Raw genomic sequence first — 13,327 nt, forward strand, 5'->3', positions numbered from 1 at the left:
GGGTACCCATTGCCATGTTGGAGGCAAGTGTTGTTGTTGGATTCAGGGTAGGAGTGAGGGCACCTAGGTGTGGTAGCGGATCTTTTCTTCAAAGTCCATGCCCATGGTGTTTCCCGTGATGAGTGTGTTCCAGAAGGCAACCTAGGAGGACCAAAAGTAGTCATGTTCATGCCAGAAAGGTGATGGGATGCGACCTTCAATGATGGAGTTGCGGTTTGAGTTGCAATGGCAGTGGTAGGGGGTGGTGGGTCTCCGGAGAGGAGGGAGGGGTGGGAGGGGAAAAAGGGTCATCCCAAGAGCCCCACAATCTTCTCTGTAAAATTTGAATTTGTTCTCAGGGATTTTTTTTTTGTAAATCTGCATTGCTACTGAGTAAATCATTGCATGTTCTTAGATACATTGCACTTTAGTCAAGTGTAAGCACCACACCATTAAACCCAGTTTCATAGTTTAAGCTGTTTGAAATAGTAGTGCATAATATCATTTGTCTCATTCATTTTTGAACTGTTCATTATAATGGAAGTAATACATAATATTATCTGCCGTAATTTGTCTTATTGCACACAGTATTCCACTGTTAATTATATTGGAAGTATGTTATACTCCAGTACACTTTTGCAGTCCAACCAATCAGCTGCTTGGTCAAAGGAGAGAGGTCGTTCCTTAAAGAATGGAGAGAGAGTGTGGGGGGGTGTTTCTTGCGCTTGCGCAGAGAGAGAGAGCAGGAACCCCGCCATTCTTGTGCAGTTTCTGCGCCCACATAAGGCCAACTCCACCGCGCGACCCTATCATGTCCGGTCCTGTCCGTTTGGGGCAAAAGGGACAAAGGAGGCGGCCCAGCGCGCGACGGCCCAAACCCATCTTGTCCGTTTTATGTCCGGGCTAACCCATTTCGAGCGCAAACTTGCGCCGGGTTTGGGTCGTGGCGGACATTAAACGGACGCGCGCCTCGTCCGCTTCGGGGCCGCGTGGCAGACGGCCACCTACCTCCCACCCGTCCACATCAATGCACACGAGCGGGCGGCCCCACCTGTCATCCGCACGTCGAACGGTCGTCGTCCTTCTTTAGTGGGAAGCATGGACGGGTCGTCGTCCACACTGGCCCACGCCACCCAGCAGCCTCCTCGAACCCCGACAGCGCAGAAACCCTAGCCCGGCTCCTCCTCGAGCTCGCTGGCCGCCCACCTCGCCATGGGCTTCTGGAACGGCAAGGGCAAGCACGACCGCGAGGCCGGCTCCTCCTCGGGGCGCCGTCGCGGCTCCGTGAAGAAGGAGGAGCCCGCGTCTCCGCCGCGCTCCTCCCGTCGAGCCCCCGCGTCACCACCGCACTCCTCCCGTCGAGCTCCCGCACTAGCCCCCTTCACCATTGCCCCTAGGCCCTCCAGCGAGCGCGACCGGCAGTACATCTGCGCGGACGTGTGCCGGAGGTACTGGGAGACGAGGACGCCGGTCCCGTGAAGCGACGCCCACCTCCCCAACGGGTGGCACCTCTCCGCGGACCGGGTCCCCATCCCGCCAGTGCCGGTGACCGGCCGTGCACGGCGCGATGAGATCAACCGCCGCCGCCGCGTCCTCCCCGACAACCTGTACTACGACCACAGGTATGCCCCCGACTCCCCGCTTTGGGACACATGGCTCCAGGACGAGCACGACGTGCGGCGCGCGTCCTACTTCGCCGGCACCGTGTCGGGGCCGCGGAGGCCACGTGCAGAGCCGCGCAGGCGTACGCGGGTGCACGGCCTGACGCCCACACCGTCGCCTTCCCCGTCTCCGTCGCCCCCTCCCCCTCCTCGCATGACAGCGGAGGAGGAGGCCCGTCTCCTGCAGCGTGTCATGGACGACTCCATGAACACGCACGACGAGCGGCAGTGGGACGGCCTGGAGGAGGCCATGGCCCTCTCTGCCGCCGGGGACGTCGCCTTCCCGGAGCTACAGCTAGCGGCCGTCACGATGGCCGTCACGGAGGAGCCGATGGAGGAGGACCCGCCCGCGTTCGAGAAGCTCCTGGGCCAGCGGTGGGGCTGGTCGTGCACTGCGCCGGAGATGGCCGCCGACCTGCGCGTGAACTGGTGCCCCACTCCGGGAGGCATCGCCGCGGGAGGAGGTGGTGCAGGCACCTCCGGCCGTCCAGCCCGCCCCCGTCCACCACGCACCGCTGGCCCACCTCCGGACGCCGCCGGAGTACGTCGACCTCGTCAGCGACGACGACGACACCGGCGGCCAGTGAAGACGGCGACGGCCACGATACCGACGGGCGCGGTAGAAGCGCGCGGGAGGAGTTTTTTTTTATTTTCTTATTATTTTAATTATGAATCTGGGCCTTTTAAGTGACCCTTGAAACTGGGCCGTTTTGTGGCCAACCCATATATATGTTTCATGTTTTTTAAAATGCGTTTATTTTCTTTTTTAGTTATTTAATTATTATTTTTAATCCCGTCCACCCCGGACACGATTTGGGTATGGCCGCGCGGTGGGCGCACGCATGACCCAATGGACACAACCGGACACGGGCGTACCCATCGGCGCCCCAAAGGGACAGATTCGGGCTAATCCGGGCGTTCGTTTGGGGTCGCGTGATGGAGTTGGCCTAATCTCTATCTGTTTTATCTCTGCATAGAACTTTGGCATACGCTACTAGTACAACAGTGCTACTGGTGCCCATCGGCGCCCCAAAGGGATAGATTCGGGCCAATCCGGATGTTCGTTTGGGGTCGCGTGGTGGAGTTGGCCTAATTTCTATCTGTTTTATCTCTGCATAGAACTTGGCATACGCTACTAGTACAACAGTGCTACTGGTGCTCGGCTAGAGCAACCGGGGAAAGAAAGCAAACTTGCAAAACTAGAGTAGGCGTCTCCTCTCCTCTGGTCTGTCTTCCTCGTTTTGAGGCCAAGCCAGCAAACCAAGAAACCCAACCAAAGACCGGCCAAGCAAGCTACCCCCACATGCTACATGGAGGGGAGGGTGGGCATTGCGGTGGCAGGTGGCCATGAAGCCGCTCTCGGCCTGTTCAGAGCAGATGTTTCCATGGCGGAGCCGCAAGGAGCAGCCAAGGTGGAGTACCGCTCCTCTCCCTCCTCGCCGTCGACCTCCCCGACGCAGTCCCCGCCGCAGGCCTCGGCTGGCCACGGAGGAGGGTACGCGGCCGCGACGCCGCATGCGTGGAGCTTCGGCGGTGAGCAGGAAAGGCCGAGCGAGGCCAGCGCGGGGGACAACGGCAATGGCAACGGCATGCAGATGGCGGGTGACGGCGAGCAGGTGGCCGGCTTGAGCTCCGAGCGGCGCAGGGGCCGGCCGCGCGGCACGGGGAGACGACAGATCCTAGCCACCCTAGGTCCGTATGCTCCTTCTGGAATCGAAACCTTCTTCTTGAGCGACCCAAAGCTTCCATTTTTGCTGTTCGGGTTCTTGCCATTTTTGCTCCCCCTTGTGCATTTCTATTCCAGTGCTGGGATGGGGTCCAGTTTGGGCGGTATCTGTTACTAGGACAGTTCTGCTGTTCTTGACTCTCATCTTGTCGCATCCATCTCCTATGTTATTAAAGTGATTCCTATGTTTAATCTCCACTTATTCTCACCAACCTTTACCTGTGCTCTTCTCCCATTTATTCTCACTAACCTAACTTGCGTACGCATTATTGTCAGATTTTTTCTGGCAGGGTTGAACTAATCGACCTTGTCCGTTAGAAAGTTAGATGATTTCGTACTTATATGCTAACCTTGATTAAGGTCCTTGTTTCATGCTCTCCAGTAGTTCAGTGACCTAGAAAACTAGTGTAATTGTTTGCCTGATTGCAATCCTTAAATACTTGTGATTTGTGAAGCGGAATGGTATGCGCTCTCAGCTGGAGGGAGCTTCACACCGCATGTCATCATCGTCCCAGCTAGAGAGGTAATTAATTAGCGTCTTTGACATCTTAAACCTCTACTTTTCCATTACATTGTGAATTTTTGTGATCTAGTGGCGGATGGGTGTTGTAATTTGAGAAACACATCCATGTTCTTGTCCGATTTGGTTTGTAGGATGTGGCGGCGCGCATAATGTCATTCTCCCAAAGGGGTCCGCGCTCGGTCTGCATCCTCGCTGCCAGTGGGACCATCTCCAATGTGGCATTCAACAAGCCTGGCTCTTCTGGCTCATCTGATAGCACCTTCACCTACGAGGTACTACTATGCAACAAAAATGACATCAAGAATTTGCTGTTTGCCTCTTATCACTTTTTTCCTTCAAGAACGCGCAACAGGGTTGCGTGCCTATGTATTAAGAGAGAGAGAGAGAGCAACCAAACATTTTACAAGAATTGCTATTGTGAATCTCTGTTGAATGTTTCATTTGTCGTGAGTAGTTTGGACTCTGCAAATTTGTCTTTATTTAGGTTACAGTATTGTTTAGTACTAGTACACAATGCAAATTGGCTAATGGCTATGTACATATGTGGATGGATGAATTTCTTGCCTATTTTAACTGGTCTGTTGTGTCTTACTGATTCAAACTGAAAATATTTCGTGCATCTGATTTCCAGGGCCTGTTTGAGATTCTTCAGCTGACTGGCTCCTTTACAATGGCCGAGGAAGGTGGCCGGAAGAGGACCGGTGGGCTCAGTGTGTCACTTGCTGGCCCCGATGGTCGTGTCATTGGCGGAGTAGTCGCCGGTATGCTGCGTGCTGCCACTCCAATCCAGGTATAGCCCCGGCTTTTCAAGTTCTCTCACACCTTCTGCATTCTGAAACCATCTTTTCTTCCTTCTCTAACACAAACCGTCTGAACAGGTGATTGTGGGGAGCTTCCTACCAAACAGTCTGAAGCAGCATCAGAGGAGGATGGGCCTGCACCCGCAACCATCTGCCGTTCCGGCGCTGCCCGTGGCTGACGCCCCTCCTCCGGTGCTCACAGCTGCAATGCCCATCTCTCAGGCGGCTCCCAGCAATGGTCGCCATGGGCCTCCAGTCCCCATGGCGCCCCTGCAAGTCCATGCCAATGTGGAGCACACTGCAACCACCGGCCCCATGAACCTCAACTCAAGCTCCGCAGGCTTCACCATGGTCGGCTGGCCTGTTGGCGCACAACCCATGGGTCACAGGCCTTCCCCTGATACCAACCTCTGCTTGACTCCCCAGGAGTAGAATCTGCTGCCGTTTTGTTTTGGTCTCCTCATCACTGACACATTTTGCAGGGCGTTGACTGGGTTCTATCGTAATCAGCTAGATCAACAGTCCAGTTGGGGGAGAAGCTAGGCTAGAGTGAGGACAATTTAGCCCTAATCTGATAGAGTGATAGGTGATGTTCTTACGTGATCCTTAATTAGGAGAGACTTTTCAATTTGTTCTGGGCTGTTCATTGTGATTTCTGCCATTGCTGTAACGGTTACTTGTAGTACTTTAATCAGTGGTTACCTTCTAACTCCATGTCTGAACGTAGTCTGTGGCCTGTTTCCAGAGTCACTGCCTTTTGTTGATGTGTGTACTTTTGATTTAGTGCAATTTGCATAAATTTTGAATTTGTATCTGCACTTAGGGCCTGTTTCTAGAGTCACTGCCTCCTGTTGACGTGTGTTACTTTCAAGTAGTCCAATTTGCATAAAATTTGAATTTGTACATGCACTTAGGGCCTGTTTGGATCGCAGCCAGTAACCACCCTACCAAAATCCTATTGTTGACTGAGGGCGTGGGCGGGGCGTTTCGATGGCTGCGCCCCAATTTAGTAGGGCGGGTGTGGGCGGCATCCAAACATGCCCTTAATATCGAGAAGGGAAAGACCTAGAAATAGACATGAGTCATGGGGCCACAAGTTTGTGACATGTGTGTCATTTATACAACATTGTTGTGGGCTTGTGGTTCTATCCATGAAGCAGCAATTTCTTAAAGTAAATTTGCTGGACCGGTAAAAATATTTGTCCTCCAATATTTTTTTGGGGAAGCTTAAGTCTCCAGCATATTGATATACACAATTGCACATTTTATTCTTGTTTTTAGAACAGAGGCATAAGATGTGCTCGGCTTTAAATTAATAAATCATGAAACATGCAAAGTAGCCAAGTGTTCTTACAGATGACATCTAACATAGTAGCAAGCGAATAGAATTGCGGTGTCAAAGAGGCGGCTAGGCTCCTTCATGCCATAAAAGATGTACTCCCTCCGTAAAGAATATAAGAGCATTTAGATCTCTCTCGAAACAGGCGTTGGTGAGGTAGCTCTCTTACAAACCCGATCTTGAGATATCCATCACATGTAGAACACACGCGACTACGCTACCAGCAACGAACACCGGAAGAACTAAACATCCCCACACTACGACCTAACACACCTAAGCTCCACGACAACGCTCTCAAGAGGGAAAATGTCGCCCAGCGTCGCTGCTGCCGAGTTCACACCAGAATGGGTATTCACCCGGAGCCCTAACACGAAGAGAAGAAGCACAACGACGTCTGCAAGAAGATATCAGCACCCTCGTGTGTCGTCGGCGGCCGCGCCGAGGCATGGAGCTTTCGCTCGGCAACTCACCAGAGACACTACGAGGCCACCAGGAGGAGAGCAACAATGACATAACCCCAGATCCAGATCGGGACGCTGCCCATCCAGGGAAGGGGGCACATCCGAGCTACCCAACACAGCACCTCCCGTTGCCCACACAACTGGGGAGTGAAGCCACCACCACCGCAAATGGTGCCTGTTGAAGAGCAACCATGCGGGCCACCATCCGGGGCTCGGCATCTCTATCACTAGATACCGTGTGCCGCACCCATCACAACACACTCAACCACGGTATCAGTTCTCGGGTCTGGGTAGGTGCCTCCACCGTAGGAGACACCCACACCTGCATCCCCAGCCAGTGCCAAGTGGACTGGAGGGACACGACTCCGAGACTGCCAACGGCCACCGGCAAGCCATCACGGGGCCCATGGCCAGGCGAGCTCACACGGTGCCAAGTCCGTGGTCACGGCGCTGATCCGCGCTCCGACACAACGGTAACACGACCACCACCATCGAGCATCGCACCTGCGAGGAGAGCACGAGCACCACCCGAGGGCACCTCCCAGGCTAAGCTCGACCTCTCCTACCCAAAGCACAAGTCACAATCCGCCCCGGGCCCCGACCTGGCCCACCCGAGCACGAACCCTAGATCTGCACCTGCCTCCGGCATACATCCAAGAGAAGGAGGTCACCACCGCCACCCCTTGACACCTGCAACTTGTAGCACCCACGATGCTGTAGCACCTCCAAGTGTGCACCACTGCTTAGCCCCAGCCTAACCCCAACGCTAATCAGGGCCGAACCCGCCATCACGAGCCACCACGCCCAAGACCGAGCCATGGCAGCCATCCAACACCATCTAAGCCCGCGGCGCCTGCCGGCCAAGCTGGCTTCCATAGCGAGGTGCGCACAACCATCAATGTCATCCTCGGCTCTCACCACGAGCAGCTGCCGCTCCGTAGATCTGGTGTGGCAACCCCCATCGCCAAAACCACCACCATGCACCCCGCCGCCCGACCGAAGCACCAGAGGCCACCAATAGCCCCGCGTGCGGCCGCGCCACGCCAATCTTCGATGTCGTGGGAATGAAGAGGCCCCGCCGCCGCTAGCTCCGATCATGCTTTTCCCGGTTGAACCCCGGTGCAGCGGCGGGCTCAGGATCCCCCCGGTCGCCGCACGGGGGTGACCCGGGAGGGAAAAAGGGCCGCATTTAGATATACAAAGGAATTTTGATGTCCATTTTGCGGCGGAAGGCACGAATAAGGGAGGGTCCCAGATACAGAGCAACAGCTCAAGGCGAGTCCGGAGACTTAAAACTAAAAGGCTAGCTAAGGGATTAGTGATGGGGCATCCGTGTGATGGGACGGAAATGACTAAGCCGCTGAATCGCAACGTCCCCCGGCTGGGCCACTGATGCATGAACATGATACATTTGAAAATAACATTAGAGGCATTTCTAGGAATAACTATAATTATTTTTGCAAATAAAATTTGACACAATGTCGCTTTTAAATATTGTACCTTTTTATGGTTCTCTAGAAAGTGTTTTTTCACTATAAGGATGTTTTCTATAGTCCACCTTTGATGATAAAATCTTGAAATACATTCAAATCCAAAAATAACTTGATATTGTTTAAGAATTTTGTTTGGCTAATCTTATAACTTTATATTTTCAAGATAATGGTTGTTAAATTTCATATTTTGACTCTACATATTCCTGAAGATGATAAATTTAGAGAGTTGGAGCGCGTATTTGAGATCATACAAATCATGTAAAGTAACACATATCCTTATTATACTTTCTGAAGTAAGACTCTTCTTGGTACAACGAGCTGCTATACAAACAGTTTTTAACCCCTTTTCGCGATGGCATTTTGAACGCCGCCTAGTGAGTGTTGGCGATAGGGGGTCCTTCTCACACGACCCAGAAACCGCCGGTGATAGAGAGTAGAAATGCATACGTTTTGCATAACTAAGTGTATGTGTTGCTGGCATGTATCCCAAACGCGAGTCGTTAGACAACTGTTTGTGATATCTCGCATATCCCAAACGCTCCATCCTTGCTACTGTTTGTGCTTGCATTACTATCGCAGTCGGTTTTCCGTGGTAATACGTTTACGATGCACGCCCCATCACAAACAGTTCACTATTATAGAACGTGTATGATAAGAAGACATCACATACATTTACTTTCCTTGAGTGTTATCCCTATAAAAGTGTAAGAGTGCATACAATTATCCCTATAAGATTGTATGCAGAGCCTTAATATATCCCACAATATTCATCTGTCCTACCCACATCAGATGAGGGCCTATCGCACGCGTTCTTCTATGAGCAAACATTTATGATGTGCACGACATCAAACAGTCCATAATTTCAAGCATGTGTGACAAGGTGACTTTCGCAAAAATTTAATAAGAAGGAACTATGTGTGTTGTTGTTGTTAATCTCACACGTTTTTTCTTGGCTGATCGTGTGTGCAGTAGAGATTGATTGCACACGTAGTGGAACCGAGAAACATGTCTGGTCTCTATGTTTATCGCAGACATTTTGCTTTCACAAACCGTGTGCAGTGTAATCCCTAATTTACCCTGCATTTATAAATCTCAGATTTTTAATTTGAAAGTAGGCAATCACTTATTTCATATTGAACCATGTTTATTACAAATATAGGTTCAAGCACGAATGCATAATTCGATGCACATGTACATATACTAAAAAACTACAAAGCACCAAGTAAAGAATGATGAACCATAATTGTACTAAAGACTGTAAAGAGAGAGGCGAAAGACATTCTTGTTGCTGGAGAAGGTGAAGCGGAATGCCCATTTTGTGCCCTCCTACATGCGTAATGCACGCACGACTCTAGGCCAACCCCTTGTGATGGCTGCCCGCCCATCCTTCATTGTCTTCACTAGAACTTCTCGATGCTCACTGTAGTCTCGATGAAATACTTTAACCTTCATTGTATGTCCACCAATCATGTACTTTGCGAGGTAATCTTGAGTAAACTGCTTTGGAAACCACTACAAACGAAAAATATTCAGACATTGTTGTCTAACAACTCATTATGGGCAGTAAAAAGAGAAGGCTACAGAGTTTGTAGTTACCATCCTACAACTCACTGTTGTGTTGGATAGAGCGTAAACAAATAATTTGATTGCCACCATTCGTATCTTATTTCTAATAATCCTTATCAGTTTCCTCACTTGATGTTGGTTCATGAATATCTCATTGCCCCCTACGCAAAAAGGTCAATGTGTGGATCTTTGCCAAGGACATATGTACATACAAGCAACAAAGTCAATATTAGAAGCTAAAAGCGTATAGGTCTGGATCTATATTCACTACATTATGGAACGACGGGGGGAGTACAAGCCGAGGGATGAAACTAGCCTCGGCGGAAAATGTTGGCCACTCCCATTGTTGTCCTGCAGAAGTAGTGGAAAGGCATGATAAGTACAACAACCTTAACGTCAAACAAATATAGCCAAGGTAAACAACATCATCTCCAAATGATAGCTTGGATGTGTTGGTTTCAGCATGTTATTAAAGCGGATATAAAATGAAAGGGAATGTTACCTAGAACAGGCTTAACAGCCACCAAATATTGCAATTCAAATTGGTATTGTTGAAAATGAATAGAACGTAGCTCATGCTTAAACATCACACTAGATAAATGTGTAAAACTGAAATAAAGGGCATGTGTTAACTACACGAGGCATAACCGGAACCAAATATAGCCTTCAAACTGGTATTGGTGAAGTCGAGATGCACAATTCCGACTTGCACATAATGAACATCACATTGTGAATGGCTGAAATAAACAATGCATAAATGATTAGTATAACAACCAAACATAGCCATTTGAAAATTGGACAGAGTCTCACTCCAACCAACCTAACAAGCAAATACAGATAAACATGGCATATGCTTGAAAATTGAACAAATGCTCACTGCAACCAACCTAACAAGCAAATACAAATAAACAAGGCATCTGCTTGAAAACTGGGCAAATACTCACTGAAACCAACCTAACAACCAAATACAGATAAACAAGGCATCTGCTTGATAACTGGAAAAATGCTCACTACAACCAACCTAACAATAAAATACAGATAAACAAGGCATCTACTCACTATAAACAACCAAATATAGCCATTCGTGAAACTGAAGTGGACAATTCATACTTAAACATAACATATCCTTATACAAACATTACATTTTTACATAATTGAATTAATTAAACACGGCACAGTTAAAACACCGCATGGCAAAAGCTACTACAACAAATGGTACGGATTGGCTAGCTAGAAAAGGTAAGATTTTGCTGACAGGCTGTTGCCTCACTTGTCATGGACGGGATCCTTCCAGTTGGAAGAGCACATACCCATGGTGTGATCAATGATGTCGCGGATGGGCTGTTTCACCTTGGAAGAACCTTTGTGGGTGCCCTCCTCATGGTCTGCTACTTCTTAAGCTTGCGTTGTTTTTTCCCTTGAAGAGGAAAGGGTGATGCAGCAAAGTAGAGATAAGTATTTCCCTCAGTTTGAGAACCACATTATCAATCCAGTAGAAGGTACGAGCAAGTCTTCAATCTATGCACCTGCACAAACAATCAAACACTTGCACCCAACACAATAAAGGGGTTGTCAATCCCTTCACGATCACTTGCAAGGATGATATCCAATAGAGATAGATATAAAAGATTACTAAAACATAAAACAAAATAAAAATAAACAAATTGCAGTGAAGTATTTTTGGTTTTTTGGTTTTATAGATCTGAAAATATATGATGGTAAATAGACCCGGGGGCCATAGGTTTCACTAGAGGCTTCTCTCTTGAAGACAAATATACAATGGGTGAACAAATTACTGTCGAGCAATTTATGGAAAAGCTCAAAGTTATGACTATATCCAAGGCAATGATTATGAATATAGGCATCACGTTTGTGTCAAGTAGACCAAAACGATTCTGCATCTACTACTATTACTCCACACATCGATCGCTATCCAGCATGCATCTAGAGTATTAAGTTCATAAGAACGGAGTAATGCTTTAAGTATGATGACATGATGTAGAGGGATAAACTCAAGCAATATGATATAAACCCCATCTTTTTACCCTTGATGGCAACAATACAATACGTGCCTCGCTACCTCTACTTTGTCACTAGGTGAGGACACCGCAAGATTGAACCCATAACTAAGCACCTCTCTCATTGCAAGAAGAATCAATCTAGTTGGCCAAATTAAACCAATAATTTGAAGAGAAATACAAAGATATCAAATCATGCATATAAGAATTCAAAGAAGATTCAAATAATATTCATAGATAATCTGATCATAAATCCACAATTCATCGGATCTCGACAAACACACCGCAAAAGAATATTATATCGGATAGAACTCCAAGTACATAAAGGATAACATGGTATTGGAGATCATAGAGAAAGAACAAGCCATCTAGCTCCTACCAATGGACCCATAGGTCTATGATAAACTACTCATGCTTCATCGGTAGGGCAATAGAGTTGATGTAGATGCCCTCCGTGATCGAATCCCCCTCCAGCACGATGCCGAAAAAGGCCCCAAGATGGGATCTCACGGCAACAGAAGCTTGCAGCGACGGAAAAAGTATTTTCGTGGATGCTTCTGATGTTGGCGGAATATTTGGGAATTTATAGGCCAAGGTTTAGGGGGCGCGCCCCTAAGGCTTGTGGCCTCCTCGAGGGTCTTCTGACTTCATCTCCAAGTCCCACGTGTGTCTTCTGGTCCAAGAAAAATCATCGCAAAAGTTTTATTCCGTTTGGACTCCGTTTGATATCCCTTTTCTGTAAAACTCAAAAACAAGGAAAAAAACAGAAACTGGCATTGGGCTCTAGGTTAATAGGTTAGTCTTAAAAATAATATAAAATAGCATATTACTGCATATAAAACATCCAAAATAGATAATATAATAGCATGGAAAAATAAAAAAATTATAGATACGTTGGAGACGTATCAAGCATCCTCAAGCTTAATTCCTGCTCGTCCTCGAGTAGGTAAATGATAAAAACAGAATTTTCGATGTGGAATGCTACCTAACATATTTATCCATGTATTTTTATTTATTGTGGCATGAATGTTCAGATCCATAAGATTCAAAATAAAAGTTTAATATTGACATAAAAACAATAATACTTCAAGCATACTAATAAAACAATCATGTCTTCTCAAAATAACATGGCTAAAGAAAGTTATCCCTACAAAATCATATAGTCTGACTATGCTCCATCTTCATCACACAAAGTATTAAATCATGCACAACCCCGATGAAAATCCAACAATTGTTTCATGCTTTAGTATTCTCAAACTTTTTCAACTTTCATGCAATACATGAGCGTGAGGCATGGATATAGCACTATAAGTGGAATAGAATATGGTGGTTGTGAAGAAGACAAAAAGAAGGAGAAAGTCTCACATCAACTAGGCGGATCAACGGGCTATGGAGATGCCCATCAATAGATATCAATGTGAGTGAGTGGGGATTGCCATGCAACGGATGCACTAGAGCTATAAGTGTATGAAAGCTCAAAAATAAACTAAGTGGGTGTGCATCCAACTTGCTTGCTCACGAAGACCTGGGGAAATTTGAGGGAACCCATCATTGGAATATACAAGCCAAGTTCTATAATGAAAATTCCCACTAGTATATGAAAGTGACAAAATAGGAGACTCTCTATCATGAAGATCATGGTGCTACTTTGAAGCACAAGTGTGAAAAAAGGATAGTAACATTGTCCCTTCTCTCTTTTCTCTCATTTTTTTGGTGGGCTTCTTTGGCCTCCTTTTTTTATTTGGGCTTCTTTGGCCTCCT

At 47.9% G+C, this 13,327-nt stretch overlaps 1 protein-coding gene across 1 annotated transcript; it reads left to right on the forward strand.

Annotated features, from left to right (window-relative positions):
- Window positions 1-2,825: 2,825 nt before the first annotated feature.
- LOC119308264 (AT-hook motif nuclear-localized protein 7-like) lies at window positions 2,826-5,345 on the forward strand. Its single transcript, XM_037584375.1, has 5 exons — window positions 2,826-3,332; window positions 3,822-3,889; window positions 4,021-4,161; window positions 4,521-4,679; window positions 4,768-5,345. The coding sequence occupies exons 1-5, from the start codon at window positions 2,951-2,953 to the stop codon at window positions 5,119-5,121; spliced, it is 1,104 nt and encodes a 367-aa protein (XP_037440272.1). The 5' UTR covers window positions 2,826-2,950; the 3' UTR covers window positions 5,122-5,345.
- Window positions 5,346-13,327: the final 7,982 nt, after the last annotated feature.

This window comes from Triticum dicoccoides, chromosome 5B, assembly GCF_002162155.2.
Source record: "Triticum dicoccoides isolate Atlit2015 ecotype Zavitan chromosome 5B, WEW_v2.0, whole genome shotgun sequence".
NCBI classification, from domain to species: Eukaryota; Viridiplantae; Streptophyta; class Magnoliopsida; order Poales; family Poaceae; genus Triticum; species Triticum dicoccoides.